This window comes from Oncorhynchus gorbuscha, unplaced genomic scaffold, assembly GCF_021184085.1.
Source record: "Oncorhynchus gorbuscha isolate QuinsamMale2020 ecotype Even-year unplaced genomic scaffold, OgorEven_v1.0 Un_scaffold_591, whole genome shotgun sequence".
In the NCBI taxonomy this organism is placed as follows: domain Eukaryota; kingdom Metazoa; phylum Chordata; class Actinopteri; order Salmoniformes; family Salmonidae; genus Oncorhynchus; species Oncorhynchus gorbuscha.
This window is the reverse complement of record NW_025745427.1, coordinates 417121-438454: the sequence shown is the minus strand read 5'-3', so window position 1 is coordinate 438454 and position 21334 is coordinate 417121. Positions and strand designations below refer to the sequence as shown.

Sequence of the window (21334 nt, the reverse complement as noted above, 5' to 3'; positions counted from 1 at the left end):
ATCCTCTGTTACACATCATATACATTTAACCCCCACCACGAGTAGGTTGTTTTCTATGTGAGATAGATGGGAACAACGTTGAACATTATAAGCAGGTTCCTATTGAATAAATATTCAACATATTTGGCTAAACTGTCTTGACGGCTGATACATGTATATAAAAACCTACTTAGACACAGTGAGCTCAACGGAATCGGTTTTCCAGTTCCCAATGTCCCCCCCAGCCCTGATGAAGATGCGATCCTCGTCCGGGTTCAGCTTGAAATCCTTCGAGAGGACAGCGTGGAAATAGATTGTGAGTCTCTCACTTGCAGAGACCTGTTTTTTCCCTGGAGGAATCCTGCAATTGGACCAAACAAAATGAATCAGAGTATAATCATGAGTATTGTATTAGCCAAGTGGCGGTATGCGTGATCGGTACTGATAAAAGGGATTTAAAATGTGCTGATCCATGGTCGAATGTGTAACACTCCCGGGCACAAGCACCTCCCCCACCAGAGACTGGGGTTCAATCCCCATCTCCACCCTTCCTCATACAGTGCACTCAGAAAGTATTCACACCCCTTTACCTTTTCCACATTTGGTTGTGTTACAGCACAAATTTAAAATGGATTCAATTGAGATTATGTCACTGATCCACACACACACACACACACACACACACACACACACACACACACACACACACACACACACACACACACACACACACACACACACACACACACACACACACACACACACACACACACACACACACACACACAATGTCAAAGTGGAATTTTGTTTGTAGAAAACAATAAAACATGTAAAGCTGAAATGTCTTGAGTCAGTAAGTATTCAAACCTTTTGTTATGGAAAGCCTAATTAATTTCAGGAGTAAAAAATATGCTTAAATTGCATGTACTCATTCCATGTTCAATAATAGTGGTGGTCATGATTTCTGTACCACACAATTGAGTACTGAATTTCAAACACAGATTCAACCACAAAGACTTGGGAGGTTTTTCAATGCACAGTGGTGGAAGCATCATTTTATGGGTATGCTTGTCATCGGCAAGTACTAGGGAGTTTTTGGGGATAAAAAGAAACAGGTGGCGCAGTGGTCCAAGGTACTGCATCGCAGTGCTAGCTGTGACACCAGAGACTCTGCGTTCGAGCCCAGGCTCTGTCGCAGCCGACCGCGACCAGGAGGTCCATGGGTCCTTGGGTTGTGTTTCGGAGGACATGACTCTCGACCTTCGCCTCTCCCAAGTCTGTACGGGAGTTGCAGCGATGAGACAAGACTGTAACTACTACCAATTGGATACCATGAAATTGGGGTGGAAAAAGGGGGAATAACATTATACCAAGACGCCATTGAATGTTCCTGAGTGACCTTGTTACATTTCGCTTAAATCATCTTTAAAATGTATGGCAAGCCTTGAAAATGGCTGTCTAGCAAGTAACGATCAACTCGACAGAGCTTGACAAGTGAAATGCTCTTAGAGACTTACCCATAAAGATTCACAGCTGAAATCGCCACCAACAGCGCTTCTACAAATTATTAACTTAGGGGTGTGAATAATTATGTAAATGAAAAATTTCTGTATTTACTTTTCAATCAATTTGCAAAAATTCTAAAAACATTATTACGTCATTATGGGGTATTGTTTGTAGATTGTTGAGACAAATACATGTATTTAAACCATTTTGAATTCAGGCTGGAAGACAACAACATGTAGAATAAGTCAAGGAGTATGAATACTTACTTTGCTTCTGTACTTGTAGTTAGAGTGGATTTCCTCTCTCAGAAACGTGTTTGGAAATAAACACAACATTGTGTACACAGACAACAGTGGATAGTAGCGCTGTGCGAGTCTGTATGTGTTTTTGAAAGTGCTTTTGTGCAGCTATAGATGTTGATCAATGCAAGAAACGTGTGCCTTTTAGGTTCTTCGTGTTATAATTGTGTGATTTCTGTTATGAACAACACAAGACTTGTAAATACCTTTTTGGCGGTGGAACATCCTGACCCTTGGTTTCAGAGTCTTCCCTTTTGTTGTCTTTCTGTTTCTCTTTCTTGACGCCTGGGTTCTGTGGTGTAGAGGAGGAGGCATCTCCCCCCCCACGGGAAGGCTGCTGCTGGACCTCCATGTTCTCCACCTTCACCTGTGGGTCCACACTGGAGCCTCTGCTCTCCACCTGGCATGAGGGGAAACAGACAGTTTGAGGATCAGTCTGCTCTCCACCTGGCCAGAGGTCAACCAAGGTACTCTTTGAAGAGACGGTCTCTCAGTACCTTGATTGACCTCCCTTGCACCCTACACCTAGGGGGAAAACAGAACACCTTACTACCTTACTCATCTTTCTCGTGTGAATACTGGAACTTATATTTTCTTACTAGCACGGATTTCACTGATACCTGCTTTTATGAGGAAGGTTTCACTTGAAATGACTCTGATATGTGCTTGTTATACCAATCTTAATTGAATGTGCTGATTGTAAGTCAAATGTTAAAATGTAAATAGTGTGTTTGAGGGGATGAGTTTGAGCAGGGTGAAGCACAGAATATAATTGCTCAAGACTAAAATTAGGTGATTTTTAGATCAGTGGTTCTGCGCAATCTGACGACAATGTGGTTGATCTCAAACACACACCACGTCAGGGAAGGAAACAAGCTCCCCCCACACCCTTAGGCAAAATAAACTCCATCAGCCATAATAACCTAGTCTAAGCAGTATTTTTGACAAATCTAGTTCATTAGCACACATGGTGGCAAATGTTGCCATAATACAGGTTTATAATACGGGCTATATTAAGTTAGGGTTACCCTATGGAAATAAATACTAGCCCGTATCATAGCAACACAAATATATTTGATTGAAAAAGAAAACCTGCTTCTCCTGAGTGGCGCAGCGGTCTAAGGGACCGCATCGCAGACCCGGGTTCATATTCCGGGCTGCGCCACAACCAGCCGTGGCCTGGAGTCCCAGAGGACGGCGCACAATTGGCCCAGTGTACAAAACATTAGGAATACCTTATATTGTGCCCTTAGAACAGCCTCAATTTGTCAGGGCATGGACTCTACAAGGTGTTAAAATGTCCAGCAGCCTTGCAGTTCTTGACACAGTCAAAACCGATGCGCCTGGCACCTCCTACTATACCCAAAGGCACTTCAATATTTTGTCTTGCCCATTCACCCTCTGAACGGCACACATACACACTCCATGTCACAATTGTCTCAAGGTTGAAGTGGATTTAACAAGTGAAGTCAATAAGGGATCATAGCTTTCACATGGATTCATCTGGTCAGTCTATGTCATGGAAAGAGCATGTTTTGTACACTCAGTGTATTTTGTAGTGTCAAGCAGCTACATTACCTCTGATTTCTTCTGAGTGCCAAACACCATCTTATTACCAGCGGTGGTTTGCTTCGAATCCTGGTTCTGCTGATCATCTGTCCCTTTCTGTTTGTCTTGTCTGGTCTGGTTCTGCTTAGCATTCTGGTTCACGTTCGCATTCTGGTTCAGGTTCGTCTGCTTTGAGTTGGCCACGTCTTTCTTGTTCTTAGTGCTCTTTGCGTCAGCAGCCTTTGGAGCTTTCTGGTCAGCGGTCTTTGCGTCAGCAGCCGTTGGAGCTTTCTGGTCAGCGGTCTTTGCGTCAGCATCCTTTGGAGATTTCTGTTCAGCGGTCTTTGCGTCAGCATCCTTTGGAGATTTCTGTTCAGCGGTCTTTGCGTCAGCACCCTTTGGAGCTTTCTGTTCAGCGGTCTTTGCGTCAGCATCCTTTGGAGATTTCTGGTCAGCGGTCTTTGCGTCAGCATCCTTTGGAGCTTTCTGGTCAGCGGTCTTTGCGTCAGCAGCCTTTGGAGCTTTCTGGTCAGCGGTCTTTGCGTCAGCAGCCTTTGGAGCTTTCTGGTCAGCGGTCTTTGCGTCAGCATCCTTTGGAGCTTTCTGGTCAGTGGTCTTCGCCGATACCACTGAGGCTGACTGAAGAGGGGGGATGGTGGTGGTGGTGGATTTGCCAGCCGAGTCGGTGAGAGAGGCAGGAGTGTCATTCGGAGCCGACTTGGAGGTCTGTTTTGTAGGTGACTGAGATCGGTCTTTGTCTTCACTGCGCTGTTGATCTTTCCCTTCGGCAGAAAGGCTCTCTGCGCTGGTCTCAGGCTGTGACGAGGTAGTGCTTGGAGGATCTTGATTGTCAGACGTGTTCCCAGATGGACTGATTGTACTGGGTGCTGCGGATGATGCTGATGCACTGGCTGGTTTCTCCACTAAGGCAGACGTGTCATAAAGTGAGTTGGGTGTCTCGTCCATGGCACTGGCATCGCTGTCGGAGGACTCTGCAACGTCCTGTTTCCTGCTATTCCCATGGCTGTCCATAAGGGAGATGTCAGACAGGTCAGAGGTTAGCTGGTCAGAGTCCTTCTTCTTCTTGGTCCTCTTCCTCTTTTTTCTCTGATTAAGCCAAAGGTTGAAAAAAGAGAACAAACCTTAGTATATCCACTCTTCTCTCAATCAACATTACTTACATTTTGTGTCTTATTAGGATTCCTATTAGCTGTTGCAGGAGCAGCAGCTACTCTTCCTGGGGGCCTACAAGCTAGGTGGTCAGTTTCTATACCTGGACAGTATTATTGACACAGTTTAGTGACTGATAAAACAACAATCTTCAGATAAAAATATTTTCAAACACAGAATCAATTTTAAAAATCAGAAATTAGAACGAGGAAGTTCTCAAAAACATGTTGGTTTTAATATCCACCTTTTTCTTAGGGTTGCTGTTGGGCTCTTCATTGGCCCGCTTCGGAGAAGTGTTAGTTTCCCGGTTATTCAGGGTTGACACATCACTCTCCATTTCAGTCTTCTCATTCACACTCTCCAGTGATGGATCTAACGGCTTAGGTGAACTTCCAGAAGTGTTGTCTGCATTTCAAAAACAAACAAAAAAATCATCAGTTGCATTAGTGCTTGTGAATTACATTGTCAACTTGATCAGAACTCCCTCAGTTGTCTGGTGTAGGCCAATGTTCACTCAAAACATTTTCGGCACTGAGCAAATTTCAGGTCTAGTGAGCACAAACTTGAACATTGGTGCGCGTTTACTGTGAACACTGAGGCTTAACTGCTTTAAGTTACAGTTAACAATTGAGAAAAATGCATCCCATAACATTTTAACATGGAAATAGCTGTACTATCATTCAGACTACAGAAGCAGCAAATGTGTGGTGTTCAATGTAGGCCTTCATTCCATGAGACTGAAAAAAAACATGCAGGGCTTGACATGAACCTGTTTATCCACTTGTCCTTCAGACAAGGAGGAGCCTGAAAAGGCTGTGTTGCTTGATGCAAGAAACCACTTTACAAAATACAACTCATTATTATTCCCATGCCATTTATTACAGAGAATCAGACAAAATTTGCTACACTCTGCCTACTTAGCTTATTCAAGACCATGTCAAAATACAACACTGCCCCTTTAAGACATAAAAAAAATGATCTTTACATAACTTGATTTTCAAAAATGGCTAGAAATGCACACATTTTGTGCTCTTGTAGGAAGCAACCACTCCCCATTGTTGACTAGAAATTAGCTACAACTGGGCTAATAACTCACTAACTAGAAAAGAATATGAACAAATGTGCACAGGTGGCTACATGCAGCTCTCACTTTGATTTCAAAACAAGCATATCTACTCAAGATAGCGGATGTTGTCCAGTTCTAGGTGAATTGCACAGATCCATATATGTCAATGGCTATTTGCATTTAGGCCTACTAAAGTGCTGATTGGTTATGACACACTGGTCTGTGTAGAGTACGGGCATAAGTTCTGCATTTCAGTGCAATCAAATCCTTCTCCAATGTGCACTGCCTAAAAGAAAATATCTCGCACTAACTCTTGCATGGTTCATTTTGTTTCGGTATGTTACATTGAAAGTGTCTAATATAGTGTTGATTTGAGCACAAGTCCCACGTTGATAGTGTTAACTAAAGAGGGAAACTCTTTAGAAAGTTGAGTGAAGTTCAATCTCGTGCTTTTCTGTGCGCACTGGTATTTCATCTGCATGGCAGTAAGAGGGGAGCTGCACACAGCTTAGAAGGAACATTGGTGTAGGCTATTGGGGCTCCCGAGTGGCGCAGAGATCTAAGGCACTGCATCTCAGTGCTAGAGGCGTCACTACAGACACCCTGGTTCGAATGCAGGCTGTATCACATCCGGCCGTGATTGGGAATCCCAAAGGGCGGTGCACAATTGGACCAGCTTCGTCCGGGTTTGGCCAGTGTAGGCCGTCATTGTTATTTACAATGTGTAATTGTATTGATTTAAATAAGCAAGTCAGTTAATAACAGGCTGACTACACCGCTTGTTGCAAAATAAATGTAGAAATCTATATTATTAAATGATTGTGCGCGCGCTAACAAGCGTCTGCGTTGCCAAGGGCTAACAGGCGGACTACACCGCTCGTGTCGCGTCCACAAGCGCTGCAAAATAAATGTAGAAATCTATATTATTCAGTTATTGCACCCACACCACTCCCGCACGCCAACGAGTGTCTGCATTGCCAAGGGCTAAAATAGAAGTTAGTTATATTTCTGACGCAGATCGCACTGCAAGTCCTGCCTCTCCCATCTCCTCATTGGTTTATAGAAGCAGGTACCATCTCCTCATTGGTTATACCCACGTGGGTGACTGAAAGATGAATGAGGTCAGTGGCGGTAACGCACCTCATTTATGAAAGTTGCCAATCACAATATAAAGTCAAGTGAAGAAAAAGCCTGGAATGGAGGAGGGATGACTAGAAACTATTCAGTTGACCGTTTTGTGTGTGGATTCATTGGCGAAGTAGAGGACCTTGTGCATTTCAGGTAAAATAACAACCCAATGTTTATATCCCAGGACAAATTAGCTAGCAAGTGCAAGCTGGTCAGCTAAATTGCCATGAATGTTTATTGCTTTTCAACCTGTCCCCAAATTAATATAGTTGGTTCAGAGTTTGTTTTGATATTTTAACCTGCGTGTCGTGATCGCGTTTGGTGTGGGGCGAGAAAATCCATTTATACAAGATGGCAGCCGGTTTGGCTGCCATCTTGCAAATATAAATTCTTATTAACAATGACGGCCTACCCCGGCCAAACCCAAATGATGCTGGGTCAATTGTGCGACACCCTATGGGACTCTCAATCACAGCCGGATGTGATACGGCTTGGAGTCGAACCAGGGACATCTCTTGCACCGAGATGCAGTTCCGTAGACCACTGTGCCACTTGGGAGACCTTAACTGACTAGCCTAGTTAAATAAAAGGTTCAATTTAAAATATATCCCCCTCTTTCTTCATTCACCATTACAGTTGTAAAATAAATCATATTTTGATGGTGTGTATTATTTGTATACTGCATCCTGATTGGCCATATGTTAATGAGGGCCTGTGGGAATGTAGGGTTCATGAGGAAAGCATCTCTCTCTCATGTGGCTTGCAAGTTAGCAATAAATGTGCCTTCATAAAGATACAGAGTTTGTAGTTATTTTACTCAAATACAGACAAGTTTGATTACATGACAGGAGGGTCGGAGTCAGATTTTTATTTATTTTTAATGACGACTGTATACAGGCAATTCCACGGTAACCGAGTGACAATGACAGATTTTTCATTTTTAAATGTATGTCAAACAAAAACCAATGATTGCAAAGTAAAACAAACCATACAACTCTATGCACAAGAATTACTTTTAACCATTTCCACAGACATTTTTACAAAACCCCATTTACTTTCTTCAAGTAAAACAGTAAGAAAATGTATATTTATATAACATTACAGGGCAGTACTGACCAGGCTCCTTGGTGACTGGTGGTGCAGCTAGTTGATGGCCACACTGGCTGCAGAATCTAGCCGTTTTCTCAAACGCAACATGGCCACAACCTGTGCACTTCATCTTGAAGTTTCAATGGCGTCTGTATTTCAGAGGGAACACTGTATGACAGAAATCGGGACAAAATATATATTTCACTTAAACGTTCTTGAATTTCAATTAAATATGAGAAACAACTAACCAGCTAAAGGTATAGTCACTTCCTTAAACTAAAGCCAGTCAAATATATTCTAGGATCTGTTTTGTGGCAGACTATAATAACTGCCCCATACATACAGTACGTTATCTTCAGTCCAGGCTATATATTCTGTTAACGTTATGGCTCTACCCCCAAACATATTTTTCATGTAGCTAATAAGTGAACTAGAAATTGCTTTTCCTTCCTAAATATTTTTTCAAAGTAGTTATAATATATAACATTGCAACCGAGCTAGCTCCTGTTTACCTTGGGAAAAGCCGAAAGTTGTCAGTATAGTGTTGGTGTTCCTGAAAGCGCAACTCTGCCCACCCAGCGATTGATACATTATCCAGTCCGAAACGAATCCTCTGCTACCCAGCCGATAACCACTTCCTCTTTCGTTTCTGGAGAACTACACAACAGCCTAGTGCCTGGATAATTAACTAGTCAACTGTATTACAATTGACGAATGCAAGAGCTCCTCGGAAATGACGATGAAATGCACTGACATTATCAATAACAAGCTTTCTAGCTGGCCTGGCGAGGCTCTGTTCAGCTATTGATTACAATCCACTCGACAAAGAGTGTAATGTTAGCTGAAACGACTGGTACCCAGATAGCGGCTAACAGCTAAACAAAAGCCCGGATGGTTAACATATAGCTAGCTTTCTCCCAAATAACGTTAAACGATTGAAAATGAATGCCAAAACCCCGTCACCGACATGACAACGTACAGCGGTTTGTTCTGTACTGCTATCTGACATTTACATCATTATTATGACAATGACACCAACCATTTACTGCCTCGATTCAAGCAGTGTGGTAAATAGCCTACACAGTTGTTAGCAACGTAGTAGCCATATTGAGTTGCCCGGCAAAGCTGTCCACACCACCTGACCTCAGTGCTCGTCTCTTGGCTCCGGGAATGTGGACAGGTCTCTCGGGGAGAAAAGGCTACCTCCGTGCTAACGTTGGCTAACGCTAGGTAATTGAAAATAGCTTTGCTACTGTATACATTTACCTGTGTTAATCACACGAGGGTCTGTTTTACCATTCCACGAAATGGGTGAAGTAGAATTACACTTTCGTTTTGTGAGAAATGGGCGTCAACAAGCTAATCCGTGTCCACTGTCCAACTATTTTATTTCAGTGAGTTCCCAATTTATCATATGTATGGCAAGCGAGGGCAGCTACATGGTGGGGGTTTTCCGAATGACATGGCATGTTCTTGCCCTTAAACTGTCCAACTGTAAAGGTCATATAATGTTTTGCCATTCTTCTTTCCCCCAAGTGAATTAATAAATGTTAATTGATTAATCAAGAACTGATAGCAGTTGCTGTATGTTTGGGCCCCGTGCCCATTAATTAAAGCAAACTTTTCTGGTTATTTGTCATCAACTTGCATGCCAAGTTAAATTTTGCAATGCTTTAACCACATTTGACATTTGCTTTTTTGTGCAATTATTTAATCATAGAATTTGAATGAGATTCAAGGTAATATGATATCTGACTTAATTGCATGAACATTATAATAACAATGTATTTTTTAGGCACAAGTCCTCCTCTACTGTAATGGTGAGGGTGAACACTGAGCAGCATCCACTTAAGACAGTGGATCTCACAGATCACGTTTCTAGCCCAGGGATTTCCCCATACACCCTGCGTGGATGGGGGTACTCTGTGTGCAGCTCCCCCAGACGTTTTCTCTACAATCACTGTGACTCAGCTGTCTCTACACCACCCTAATAGGCTACTACTACTACTGCACCCCCAGCCAAGTGGCCAGAGCAGGCTCTAAAGTGAGAACGTTACACAATGCTGGCATTACAGTAAATCTGCTCGTCGACACTGATGGGAAGTGAAGAGGAGTTTTTCTAACAAATAGGCATTGATTTATTAATGTACCTATTACTAGTATGGAAAAATCTGAACATTGCATCTTAATTGTGGGCAATTCCAGGATAACAGAGTTTATTTTTTTTTATTTATTTTACCTTTATTTAACCAGGCAAGTCAGTTAAGAACACATTCTTATTTTAAATGACGGCCTGCAGCGTTCGCCAAGAGGAAGTAGGTGGTAAACAGAAACTGCCTGTTCAGGGGCAGAACGACAGATTTGTACCTTGGGGGTTTGAACTCGCAACCTTCCGGTTACTAGTCCAACGCTCTAACCACTAGGCTACGCTGCCACCCCCGTAAACAGAAAGCAATGATTGACAAGTTAAACAACCTGTACAACTGGATGCACAAGGACTCTACTTTCAACCATTTCCACTGAATATTTGACAAACATACATTTACTTTAAGAACAGTGGAGATGCAAAGTTTGGTAACATCATTGCTGTTTGTGCTGTCATTCTTTTACTGTCATTCGAGTACCAGAATGATGAGGGTGGGGGACGAGGGAAAACTAATCTAGCTTTGTGTTTTATAACCACATGATGAGTTATCGAAAGAAGAGGTTGACCAGGTTCTTTGCCCTGACATTCTGCTGGACAGCCGGGCCATGGAGAAGATGCGTCCAATCTGCTCATCTTGAATGGAGGCTTGGTGGTCCAGCTCGACGCCATCCTGCAGGGTCACGAGGACACAGGTAAGCATGTGTTATTGACTGGGGTTCGAACTAAATCCTAGGCATTCATCTTCAGGGCTGGTATTGATAAAGCATGTCAGAGTGCTTGTGCTGGTCTAGGATCAGTTTTATCTTGGATCATAATGAGTAAGAATATATGGACAGGGAGGGATCTGATTCTAGATCAGCACTCCTCTGAGGCGCTTTATTAATACAGGTCCTGGTCTGAAAATATCCTCTGTCCTTGGTTCAGCACGATGTCATGAGTCATAATGTTAAGTCAAGTCCCTCCCAAACTTTTGCATTTTATATATTTTTTCAGAATGTGAGACTGGCAACTTCCTGTGAGTTGGAATAGTAGACTACACAAGACTCAATTACGAAATGTGTTTGTGCATCAGCAGTTCTACTCTTATGTCAGTCGCAGATAGTCGATTAGCCCATGTCAGCTAACATTCTTTACATTGCTAAGTTAGGGATTGGAAAGTTGGGGATTGGAAAGGCTTTTTGCAGCAGCGTTCGCCAAGAGGAAGTAGGTGGACTGTAAGAGGCAGGAGGTATATTTGAGACCCTCAGAAGGAAGAGATGGAACAGCAGGAAGGTGAGAATGTTCTCTATGGACGCACGAAGGAAGAGAGCAAGGTGGTTCAAGAAAAGAGGTGACGAAGATAAGAGTAGGTCCAGAAAAGAGAGAAAGAAAAGAGGTATCAAAAAGTAAGGAGGGAGGTAGAATAAGAAAAAGGGGATGAGCCAGACACTCAGGAGAACACTACTGCAAGGCTGAGGAAAGGGAACACAATGGGAACATTCAGCCCTACCTCTCTCAGTAGCACCCTGGTAAGATTGGGCTGTAAATGGACTGTGACCAGGGTCACCTCTCCTTCTTCTCTGTGTCCAGAGCCAGGGACTTCCGCGGTTTCGAGAAGGTGCCTTTCTATCCCCTGCACCCGGCCGTCTCGCTCAGGGAGCCGGAGAGCAGGATGACCTTCAGATGATGAGGTTATGGGTCAAGGGGTTATGCCATGGTGATGCTTCAGCTCAGAAAATGGAGAGTAGTCCTGGAAGTGGAATTATTAGAAAGAACATTCCATTCAAGTCGTATGTTCTGTGATGGATCTATTTCTATGAGGAAATCTGTCATTTAAGAGGGTTTCAGAGGAGAGTTTCTATGTCATCCCCTGTAGGTCACAGAAGGAGTGCACATGGAGAGTTGATGGATTAATGTTTGGATTTGCATAAACAAATACAACCTAAATAAATGAGATTGATACGCTTCATGTATTTATTTACATTTTTACTTAAGACTAAAGTATAATGGCTAAGGATAGCTATAAAGTACATACGATGAAATTAAAGTACTTTTTTCTGCAGTGGGTTAAATCAGGGTGTTAAGGGATTTTTTTTAAAATCTATAATGACTAATTATGTATACATTTCAATCAGGATGTACTAATCAGAATACTATTATGTTACTGTATATGTACTAATCAGAATACTATTATGTTACTGTATATGTACTAATCAGAATACTATTATGTTACTGTATATGTATGAATTTTCTTTCTTGATCCCAGTACTGAATATAATGTGTGTGAATGTGGTCAAGAGTTAGAACAATGACTATCTGTTCCTTGGTACAAATTAATCAGACTGGCTAGAATGCTTATCTACACGAGAAAACCTTGACTCGTAAATTATATTAAATTGGTAGGGAGACTGATGTGGGAAGGCTTGAGATACAGCCTTTGTACTGGAACGGAGATGGCACGGGTTGGGGCTGAAACTAAGGACGTCATCTTCAGTTTATAACCTGTGGTAAACTGTATCGTATTCGGTACTCTCGTGAATAAAGGCTGCTATTTGACTTTAAGACCGGGCTCTGTCTATTTCTATAAAATAAGGGTCATACAAATTCTTATGAATTGACAGAGTGTTTCATTTGAATTGGGAATTAAAATAGAGGAATTAAATTCCTTTAATACAGGGCCACGGTGTTTCTTGGTAGTCTTAAACAAATCTACTTTGAAACAGAAGTATATACATCACACACGGTTATGGGCTTAAAAACAGAAGACACCTGTACCATGTCACATATAGAGTTTAAATTTATTCAGTTTTGCATCTCAAGTTTACACTTTATATACATCATAGATGACTGAAATATAACCAAGTCATCTTTAAATAGAACACCGGATTATAATGTTTAAAATTATGAAATTAAAAAAAATATTTACATTCTACCAATAAGGGTGCTTTTGGTTGTTTGACTGCAGGAAAGGGTTATAAATGTCAAATGCATTGCCAGATGCATATGACCAGGTGAAATACATTGAAAAGGTAAAACAAAAGAAACAATGTCTCAAAATATTGGAGTCTTTATTCTTATGGAATATTTAAATGATTCGACTGCAGATATCCAAGGTGGCCATCTGCATTGTCTCCGGTGTACTGCAGATATCATACTCTCTTCCTCTGTTCACAGCTGTGGGTTCATTCATCATGCAAAGGCTCTGTTCTGACCTCTAGTGGAGTCTAATAGATCCTCAGGGTCCATTGTGTGAGGTTCACCATCTCAACATGCCTGACGACACAAGGTAACTGAAATCTTCAGCTGTTCTGTTTGCTACGTACTTCAGTCAGACGGACACAGTTGATGTCAAAATTAGGTCATCAGCAATTGGATAATCTCTAACCAATCAGAGTATCAAAGCCAATGAAGAATTTTAAAAGCGCCTTTGAGGGCTTCCACCATTTTAATGTAATCAACTGGATGGGACTTCCAACATTTATTGGCTGATCCCTCCTGGTGGCCATGTTGGAGTCATGTCCAACCGGGTCATCAGGAGGGATCAGCCAAACTGAAGAAGAAAATGAACTACTTCAAAATGAAGATAGCCTAAATGGTGCTGCACATGCTGTCACAGACGCTATGTCACAGATAAAAGGATGAGTCCTCTATCAATACGCTTTACCCACGTGTGTATTGGCTCTGGCCCAACCCATCAGTTTCTGGGACCAATCAGAGTGGTTAGAATGTGTTTGTATTGTCAGGAATTGTACTCCGATCCAGACTCAGAAGACACTAACATCTGTGGGCGTGGCATAGCGTTTGGCCGGATCAAGGAGTTTGGTTAGCCAGGCAACATCTCAACTACTGCCTGAAACCAAAATAAAGTCTTAGTTAAAGAAAGTATGAATGGGTCAATGTACACTGTAAAAAACAGATTTACTTCTGAAAATATCTGCCTTACGTTTATGGTAATGGAACTGTGTGATCATAATGTTTGTTTTATTTTAAAACACCAAAGCAAAGACTATGCTTAGCCAGGCAGCCCAATTCTGATTTTTTCACATCAGATCTTTTTCAGAGCTGATCTGATATGATTGGTAAAAAAAAACAATTAGTGAAGGGAAAAAAACATCAGAATTTGGGCTGCCTGTCTAAACGCAGCCAAAGTGACACAAAGTCTTAGTTGAGATGTGTTACCTGAACACAGTGCTGTAGATGACTGGGTCATCCTGGGCCTGTTTCCCCCTAGGAGTGGGTCTACAAACAAGAACACAGTCATTATCATGGTTGTGGAATTCTATTGTTGTTATCATTATCTTTTACATTATAATTGTTCTTATTCAAATCATTGTTGATTAAGACTGGTGTATACTAGGTCTAAAATCATGGCTGTAGACCATTAGAATATGAAGAAGTGTCGTTGGCAAAAACTACATTCCCTTTATACGCAGGCCTGTCATTGGGACGGTCATTGTCCTTGTTGCAGAGAGGATATAACAGGTTGGTACCTGGATACTACACTGTAGAGGTCCTCCTTGGCTTGTTGGTCCCTGAACATGTGGAAACAGAAACACACATTGTTATTGGTTATCACAAAAAAATGGAAATAAAATGTTCATATTAAGTGTATTTCTTTAAAGTAGCTGTCTTACCATATAGAGATGGCCGTAGTTTCCTCCTTCTGCTGTTCTCTAACAGAGGACGTGAACACAAACACAGTGCAGTTGGTTAAGGTAACATCACCCATTGATTTGTGTATTGTTTAATCAATTATCACTTTACTTACATGTTTGCCCTTTGCTTGGTGTTGATGTGCACTGTTGTATAGCTGACATCTTCCTGTTGCGATGGTTCCTCCTCTCTCCACTCTTCTGTCAGACTACAGTCTGATGTGAGACTGGTTACATGCACTTCTGTGGTCTAGACACAGTGAGATAGAGAAAATACTTGCAGTGAACAGCAGAACTTTCTGCACAATAGTTAAAAAATATTTGGGCAAAACAAAGTTCACCTACGATATTTCCACTTCCTTATTGTAAATGATCACACTTTCACATCAATTTCCACTGTGAATCTGCCAGTACACTTGCTCCTACCCACACACAGACATATACAATTACAGTCTATACTGGTTGCAGGATTTTCTGCTTGTTTCTCTCTCACCACGAACATTGTGGGTGTTTTTGTGGTGAAGACTCTAGGCATGCTGATGGCTGTAGCATAAATAGTGACTGCCTGCATTTTGTTCTGTACATGTGGCACATAGCTGTGGCACACTGTGCTGCAACTGCATTGGGTTCAAACATTGACCCTGCATGACTATCATCACAATTAGTTTGAGGATAAGGATGGAAGAATTATTGTTTGGTTGCAACACAAAAGCACAAATATGACATACGTGCATAGCCCAAAATAAATAGCTGGGAACAAATAGCTGGGAACAAATAGCTGGGAACAAATAGCTGGGAACAAATAGCTGGTAACAAATAGCTGGGAACAAATAGCTGGTAACAAATAGTTGGGAACAAATAGCTGGTAACAAATAGTTGGGAACAAATAGCTGGGAACAAATAGCTGGTAACAAATAGCTGGGAACAAATAGTTGGTAACATAGCTGGGAACAAATAGCTGGTAACAAATAGCTGGGAACAAATAGCTGGGAACAAATAGTTGGTAACAAATAGCTGGGAACAAATAGCTGGGAACAAATAGCTGGTAACAAATAGCTGGGAACAAATAGTTGGTAACAAATAGCTGGGAACAAATAACTGGTAACAAATAGTTGGGAACAAATAGCTGGTAACAAATAGCTGGTAACAAATAGCTGGGAACAAATAGCTGGGAACAAATAGTTGGGAACAAATAGCTGGGAACAAATAGCTGGGAACAAATAGTTGGGAACAAATAGCTGGGAACAAATAGCTGGGAACAAATAGCTGGTAACAAATAGCTGGGAACAAGTAGTTGGGAACAAATAGCTGGGAACAAATAGCCGAAAACACATAGTTGGGAACAAATAGTTGGAAACAAATAGCTGGGAACAAATACTTGGGAACAAATAGCCGGGAACAAATAGCTGAAACACATAGTTGGGAAAAAATAGCTGGGAAAAAATAGCTGAAACACATAGCTGGGAAAAAAATAGTTGGGAACAAATAGCTAAAACACATAGTTGGGAACAAATAGCCGGGAACAAATAGCTGAAACACATAGCTGGGAACAAATAGCCGGGAACAAATAGCTTAAACACAGTTGGGAACAAATAGTTGGGAACAAATAGTTGGGAACAAATAGCTGGTAACAAATAGGTGGGAACAAATAGCTGGGAACAAATAGCTGGTAACAAATAGGTGGGAACAAATAGCTGGGAACAAATAGTTGGGAACAAATAGTTGGGAACAAATAGCTGAAACACATAGTTGGGAACAAATAGCCGGGAACAAATAGCTGAAACACATAGCTGGGAAAAAATAGCTGAAACACATAGTTGGGAACAAATAGCCGGGAACAAATTGCTGAAACACATAGTTGGGAACAAATATTAATAGCCGGGAACAAATAGCTGAAACACATAGTTGGGAACAAATAGCCAGGAACAAATAGCTGGTAACAAATAGGTGGGAACAAATAGCTGGGAACAAATAGCTGGGAACAAATAGCTGGGAACAAATAGTTGGGAACAAATAGCCAGGAACAAATAGCTGAAACACATAGCTGGGAACAAATAGCTGAAACACATAGTTGGGAACAAATATTTGGGAACAAATAGCTGAAACACATAGTTGGGAACAAATAGCTGGGAACACATAGTTGGGAACAAATAGCTGGGAACACATAGTTGGGAACAAATAGTTGGGAACAAATAGCTGGGAACAAATAGCTGAAACACATAGTTGGGAACAAATAGCCAGGAACAAATAGCTGAAAACATAGTTGGGAACAAATGGTTTAAAACATATTGTCACCTGTCTGTTCTCTTCTGTGTGTGGTTTTGGTGCTGTAGTCTTTTTCCTGAGGACACACACATAGGCAGCATGATTTTGACTCATTTAGAATGCATAGTAAATCAGCTAAAAATATTAGTTTGAGGAAATAGTGGGTAAAACGTACCTGTGAGCAACAAGATGCCAAGCAACCATAGGCACAATGACAATCATTGGCACAACAGCAAGAACTGCAATAAGTATTGTGAGTGTCACAGCTACCATCCCCTTTGCATGATCTGCATATGAACACAAAAGCATTATAATTTAAAACACATTTAAATAATTTAGCAGACGCTCTTGTCCAAAGTTACTTACAATCAGTGCATTCATCTTAAGATATCTAGGTGAGACAACCACATATCACAGTCATAGTAAACTCATTTTTCCTCAATAAAGAAGTTATAAGAAAAGTCAGTGCTATTAGGAAAAGACAAGTGCATTTGTTTTTGCATTTAAGTTGTTCAGATTTCTGATTGTTGGAATTGTTACTCTTTGTAACCCGTTGTGGTTACAAAATGTTATTGTACTTTACCTTTGACTTTCAGAGATAGAATAGTGGAATTCTGTCTTCCATGCTCATTGCTGACGACACAGAAGTATTTCCCACTATTACCAGTGAGAGTAACATTAAACTGTAGCTCAGCCTGATATACCATTTCCAGACAACTGTCTCCATCTATTTTAAACCAAGTGTAGTTCAATGTTGGGTTAGCATTGCTGCTGCAGGTCAAAGTAACATCACTACCCTCCAAAACTTCAGACGACGGCCAAACTGAGACTGAGGTATTCCTAGGGCCATCTGAAAGAGATCAGACCACATCATCAGGTGTTCTTCCATCCGTGACTTTTTAGAAAACAGTGTTACTTGTTAATAAAACCTTCCTTTACTCACATTCAACATTGACCCTGATAACATCAGAAAGTGGTCTGTTGTAATGCTTTGGCGAACATGAGTAGTTTCCAGAGTCTTGAAAGGATATGTCACGGAGGTAAAGAGTTGAGGACTCCTCTTGCAGGGGTTTTCTGTTCTTGAACCACATAACTGCAGATGAACAGTTGTACATACAGGTCAGATTCACACAATCCCCTTCTTTTATTGGTTCGTGTACTTTGGGTGTTGTCATCGAAATGAACAACTCTAAAAGTGGAGAAAAAAACAACTGTAAATGTCCTAATCTATTGACAATGCAATGGTGACCTAAGAACATTTCACTTTTGAAGCAAAGGATGGAAAACAGACTTACCAGAAACATTCACGTTTGTAGCGTTCTTTCCCGTCCAGTTGCCGTTGTTAGTTTCAAATCTGAATGCATATTCTCCACTGTCTCTCTGCTCTACTTGGTGGATTTGCAAAGAACAATTATGAACTGTGTTACCAACGTACTCAAATTTGGTGCCGGTATGAGTTCTATTATTACTCTCAGTGATGAAAGGGCCATCAAAAAACTGTTTCCTCCCTTGACTCCACATGACTTTTTCCACTGTTAGGTTCTTGTTATCAAGCTTCTCAGGATAGTGAAATGTGCATGAAATGACAACAGAAGAGCCTCTTACGGCACAGATCTCTTTCGGTTGATATGCCACAAGCCAGTCGGTGCACAAAACCCCTGAAACAAAGATCTATGTTTTATTGATTTACACTCCCCTATGTATTTATGGCATCTTGCCAAATTATTCATACTCCTTGAATTGCTTCAAAAAAAATTGTGCTACAAAGTGGGATGAAAATTGAGTTAATTGTCACTTTTTGGTCAACAATATTCTCAAAGAAATGGAAGAAAAATTAAATAATTTTTTAAAGATTAATAAAAATGTCATAACTAAAATATCATTGTTGCATAAGTATTCCGCCCCTTTGTTTAAGTTCAGATTGAGTCAAATTTGGCTAAACAAATCACGTAATAAGTTACATGGACTCACTCTGAGTGAAAAAATAGGGGTTGACATGATTTTTGAATGACAAACCCTTCCTCTGTCCCAATGCATACAACATCTGTAAGGTCCCTCAGTCAAGTATTGGATTTCAAGCACAGATTCAACTACAAAGACCAGGGAGCTTTTGGAAAGCCTCATAAAGAATGGCAGTGATTGGTAACAATAAATCAGACATTGAATATATCTTTAAGCATGGTCAAGTTAATCATTATGCTGTGGATGATGGAATAAACCACCCAGACACAACAAAGATAGAGTTGTCCTTCTGAACTGAGCTGCAGGACAGGAAGGAAACTTTTCAGGGATGTTACCATGAGGCCATTTTTTATTTATTTTTTATTTTACCTTTATTTAACTAGGCAAGTCGGTTGAGAACAAGTTCTTATTTTCAATGACGGCCTGGGAACAGTGGGTTAACTGCCTGTTTAGGGCAGAACAACAGTTCGGGGATTTGACCTTCCGATTACTAGTCCAACGCTCTAACCACTAGGCTACCCTGCCGCCCCATTGGTGACAGTTACAGAACTTGCAGAATTAGTAAAATAATAATTGGCTAATATTTCACAATCCAGGTGGCTAAAGCTCTGAGAGACTTACCCAAGAAGACACATAGTTGTAATTGCTGTCAAAGGTGTTTATAACATGTATTGACTCAAGGAGATTAACACTTATATGAATAAAATAAATTCCACTTTGACATGTTATTTTGTTTAGATTGTTGACAAAAAAAAGGTTCAATAAAATAAATGTTAATCCTGCTTTGTAGTACCAATCCAAGGGGTATGAATACCTTTTCAAGGCACTGTATTTAGACAGTGAAGCTCTATACCAGAATTTGGGTCTGAGATCAAATGTTTTATGTTTTATGTGAGTTGACAATACAGAATGTCGCCTTTTATTTGAAGGTATTTTCATATATATATTTTACCATTTAGAAATGAATGCACTTCATGTATCTAGTCCCCCAATTTTAAGGTGTCAAGTATTTGGACAAATGAACTTATAGCGCAATATTGTAGAATTTTGAGGTCACTTTTTCTTATCTACACTTTTATTGTAAATAGACTATGTTTCTGAACACTTCTACATAAATCTGGATACTACCATGATTATGGATAGTCCTGAATGAATTGTGAATAATGATGAGTGAGAAAGTTACAAGTGCACAGATATCATACCCCCAAGACATGCTAACCCTTACAATAACCGGGAAGGAGTGGTATGATATTTATGTGTCTGTAACTGTCTCACTCATCATTATTCACGATTCTTTCAGGACTATCCGTAATCCTGGTAGCATCCACATTAATGTAGATGTGTTTAGAAACATATTCTATTCTTATTTACAATAAAAGTGACTCCAACATGACACAATACATTGTATACCACTAATTATAAATTACTTCCTAGTGTTATTTTTTTATTTCCTTCGTCGTTCTTACCTGGCAAAATGAGTAGAGCCAGAGCTATTTCCATACAGATGGGTTGTGTCAGCCCAACACTCATCTCTGTAGCCAAACAGAAATCTCTCTAAGGTCCTTCACTTGAGTCAGAGTTCTTAATATAGCAGTCAGAAATGCAGAGTGAACCTCAGTCATCTAGTTTAAAACACAGACGTTTAGTGTCAATTCATTTTGGGGCTTGGAGTTACTCATCAGAAGCTGCGCTGCAAAAAGGCAAACTGTCTTTGCAAGTGTCATCAAAAGACAAAACGTCTGCGTGTATCAGCAAGCTAATGAGCTGAGTGAGAGTCCTGTTGACATCAGAGACACTCTCCGCAACCAAATCAGGTCATTTTACCACAGGCACAACGTACCACCGACAGTGCCTTCGGAAAGTATTCATACCCCTTGACTTCTTACACATTTTGTTTTGTTACAGCTTGAATTCAAAATGGATTAAATTAGATTGTTTAGTCACCCATCTACACACAATAACCTATAATGACAAAGTGAAAACATTTATTTAGAAATTGTTGCTAATTTATTGTAAATTAAATACAGAAATGTCTAACATAAGTATGCACACCCCATAGTCGATACATGTTAGAATCACCTACAGCTGTGAGTCTTTCTGGTAAGTCTCTAAGAGCTTTGCACACCTGAATTACACAATATTTGCACATTATTTTTTTTTAAATTCTTCAAGCTCTGTCAAGTTGGTTGTTGATCATTGCTAGACAGCAGTTTTCAAGTCTTGTCACAGATTTTCAAGCCAAGTTAAGTCAAAACTGTAGCTAGGCCACTCAGGAACATTCAATGTTGTCTTGGTAAGCAATAATGGTGTATCTTTGGCCTTGTGTTTAGGTTGTTGTCCTGCTGAAAGGTGAATTTGTCTCCCAGTGTCTGTTGGAAAGCAGACTGAACCAGGTTTTCCTCTAGGATTTTGCCTATTCTAGTTCTTTTTATCCTAAGAAAATCCCTAGTCCTTGCCGATGACAAACATATCCATAACATGATGCAGCTACCACCATGCTTGAATATGAAGAGTGGTACTCAGGGATGTGTTGTATTGGATTTGT

The 21334-nt window shown here is 40.7% G+C and overlaps 2 protein-coding genes and 1 long non-coding RNA gene across 11 annotated transcripts in view; 1 reads left to right on the top strand and 2 right to left on the bottom strand.

The window, feature by feature from the left end:
• rnf213a (ring finger protein 213a) overlaps positions 1-9198 on the bottom strand; it is a 61654-nt gene extending 52456 nt beyond the window's left edge. For 5 of the 7 annotated variants that reach the window (XR_006835707.1, XR_006835708.1, XR_006835710.1 and 2 more), the window contains exons 1-6: positions 8298-9089; positions 7813-7953; positions 4747-4907; positions 3363-4439; positions 1991-2184; positions 170-340 (exon numbers count right to left, since the gene is read on the bottom strand). Coding sequence is in view for 2 of the 7 variants with exons in the window: in XM_046334280.1 (XP_046190236.1) it covers positions 170-340; positions 1991-2184; positions 3363-4439; positions 4747-4907; positions 7813-7915 (1706 nt within the window). In the remaining 5 variants the exon portion in view is untranslated. Of the gene's footprint in view, positions 1-169; positions 341-1990; positions 2185-3362; positions 4440-4746; positions 4908-7812; positions 7954-8297 lie in introns of all 7 variants that reach the window. The other 2 variants (XM_046334280.1, XM_046334279.1) reach the window with 2 other exon arrangements.
• Positions 8416-12390, top strand: LOC124018952. The gene is made up of 3 exons (XR_006835712.1): positions 8416-9015; positions 10530-10623; positions 11501-12390. It is a non-coding gene; the product is annotated as an uncharacterized LOC124018952 (long non-coding RNA).
• Positions 12391-12689: 299 nt separating this feature from the next.
• LOC124018944 (sialoadhesin-like) lies at positions 12690-20523 on the bottom strand. Of its 3 annotated transcripts, none has more exons than XM_046334272.1 (11): positions 20256-20523; positions 18123-18485; positions 17771-18016; positions 17411-17677; positions 17003-17114; positions 16858-16903; positions 14679-14812; positions 14545-14583; positions 14401-14442; positions 14090-14149; positions 12690-13760 (listed from the first exon to the last, which is right to left on the bottom strand). In XM_046334272.1, the coding sequence occupies exons 1-11, from the start codon at positions 20317-20319 to the stop codon at positions 13754-13756; spliced, it is 1380 nt and encodes a 459-aa protein (XP_046190228.1). In that variant the 5' UTR covers positions 20320-20523; the 3' UTR covers positions 12690-13753. The 3 variants fall into 3 exon arrangements, with proteins under 3 accessions (XP_046190228.1, XP_046190230.1, XP_046190229.1); XM_046334274.1 differs by having other exon boundaries at positions 17624-17677; XM_046334273.1 differs by having other exon boundaries at positions 17771-17920.
• Between the last annotated feature and the right edge of the window lie 811 nt (positions 20524-21334).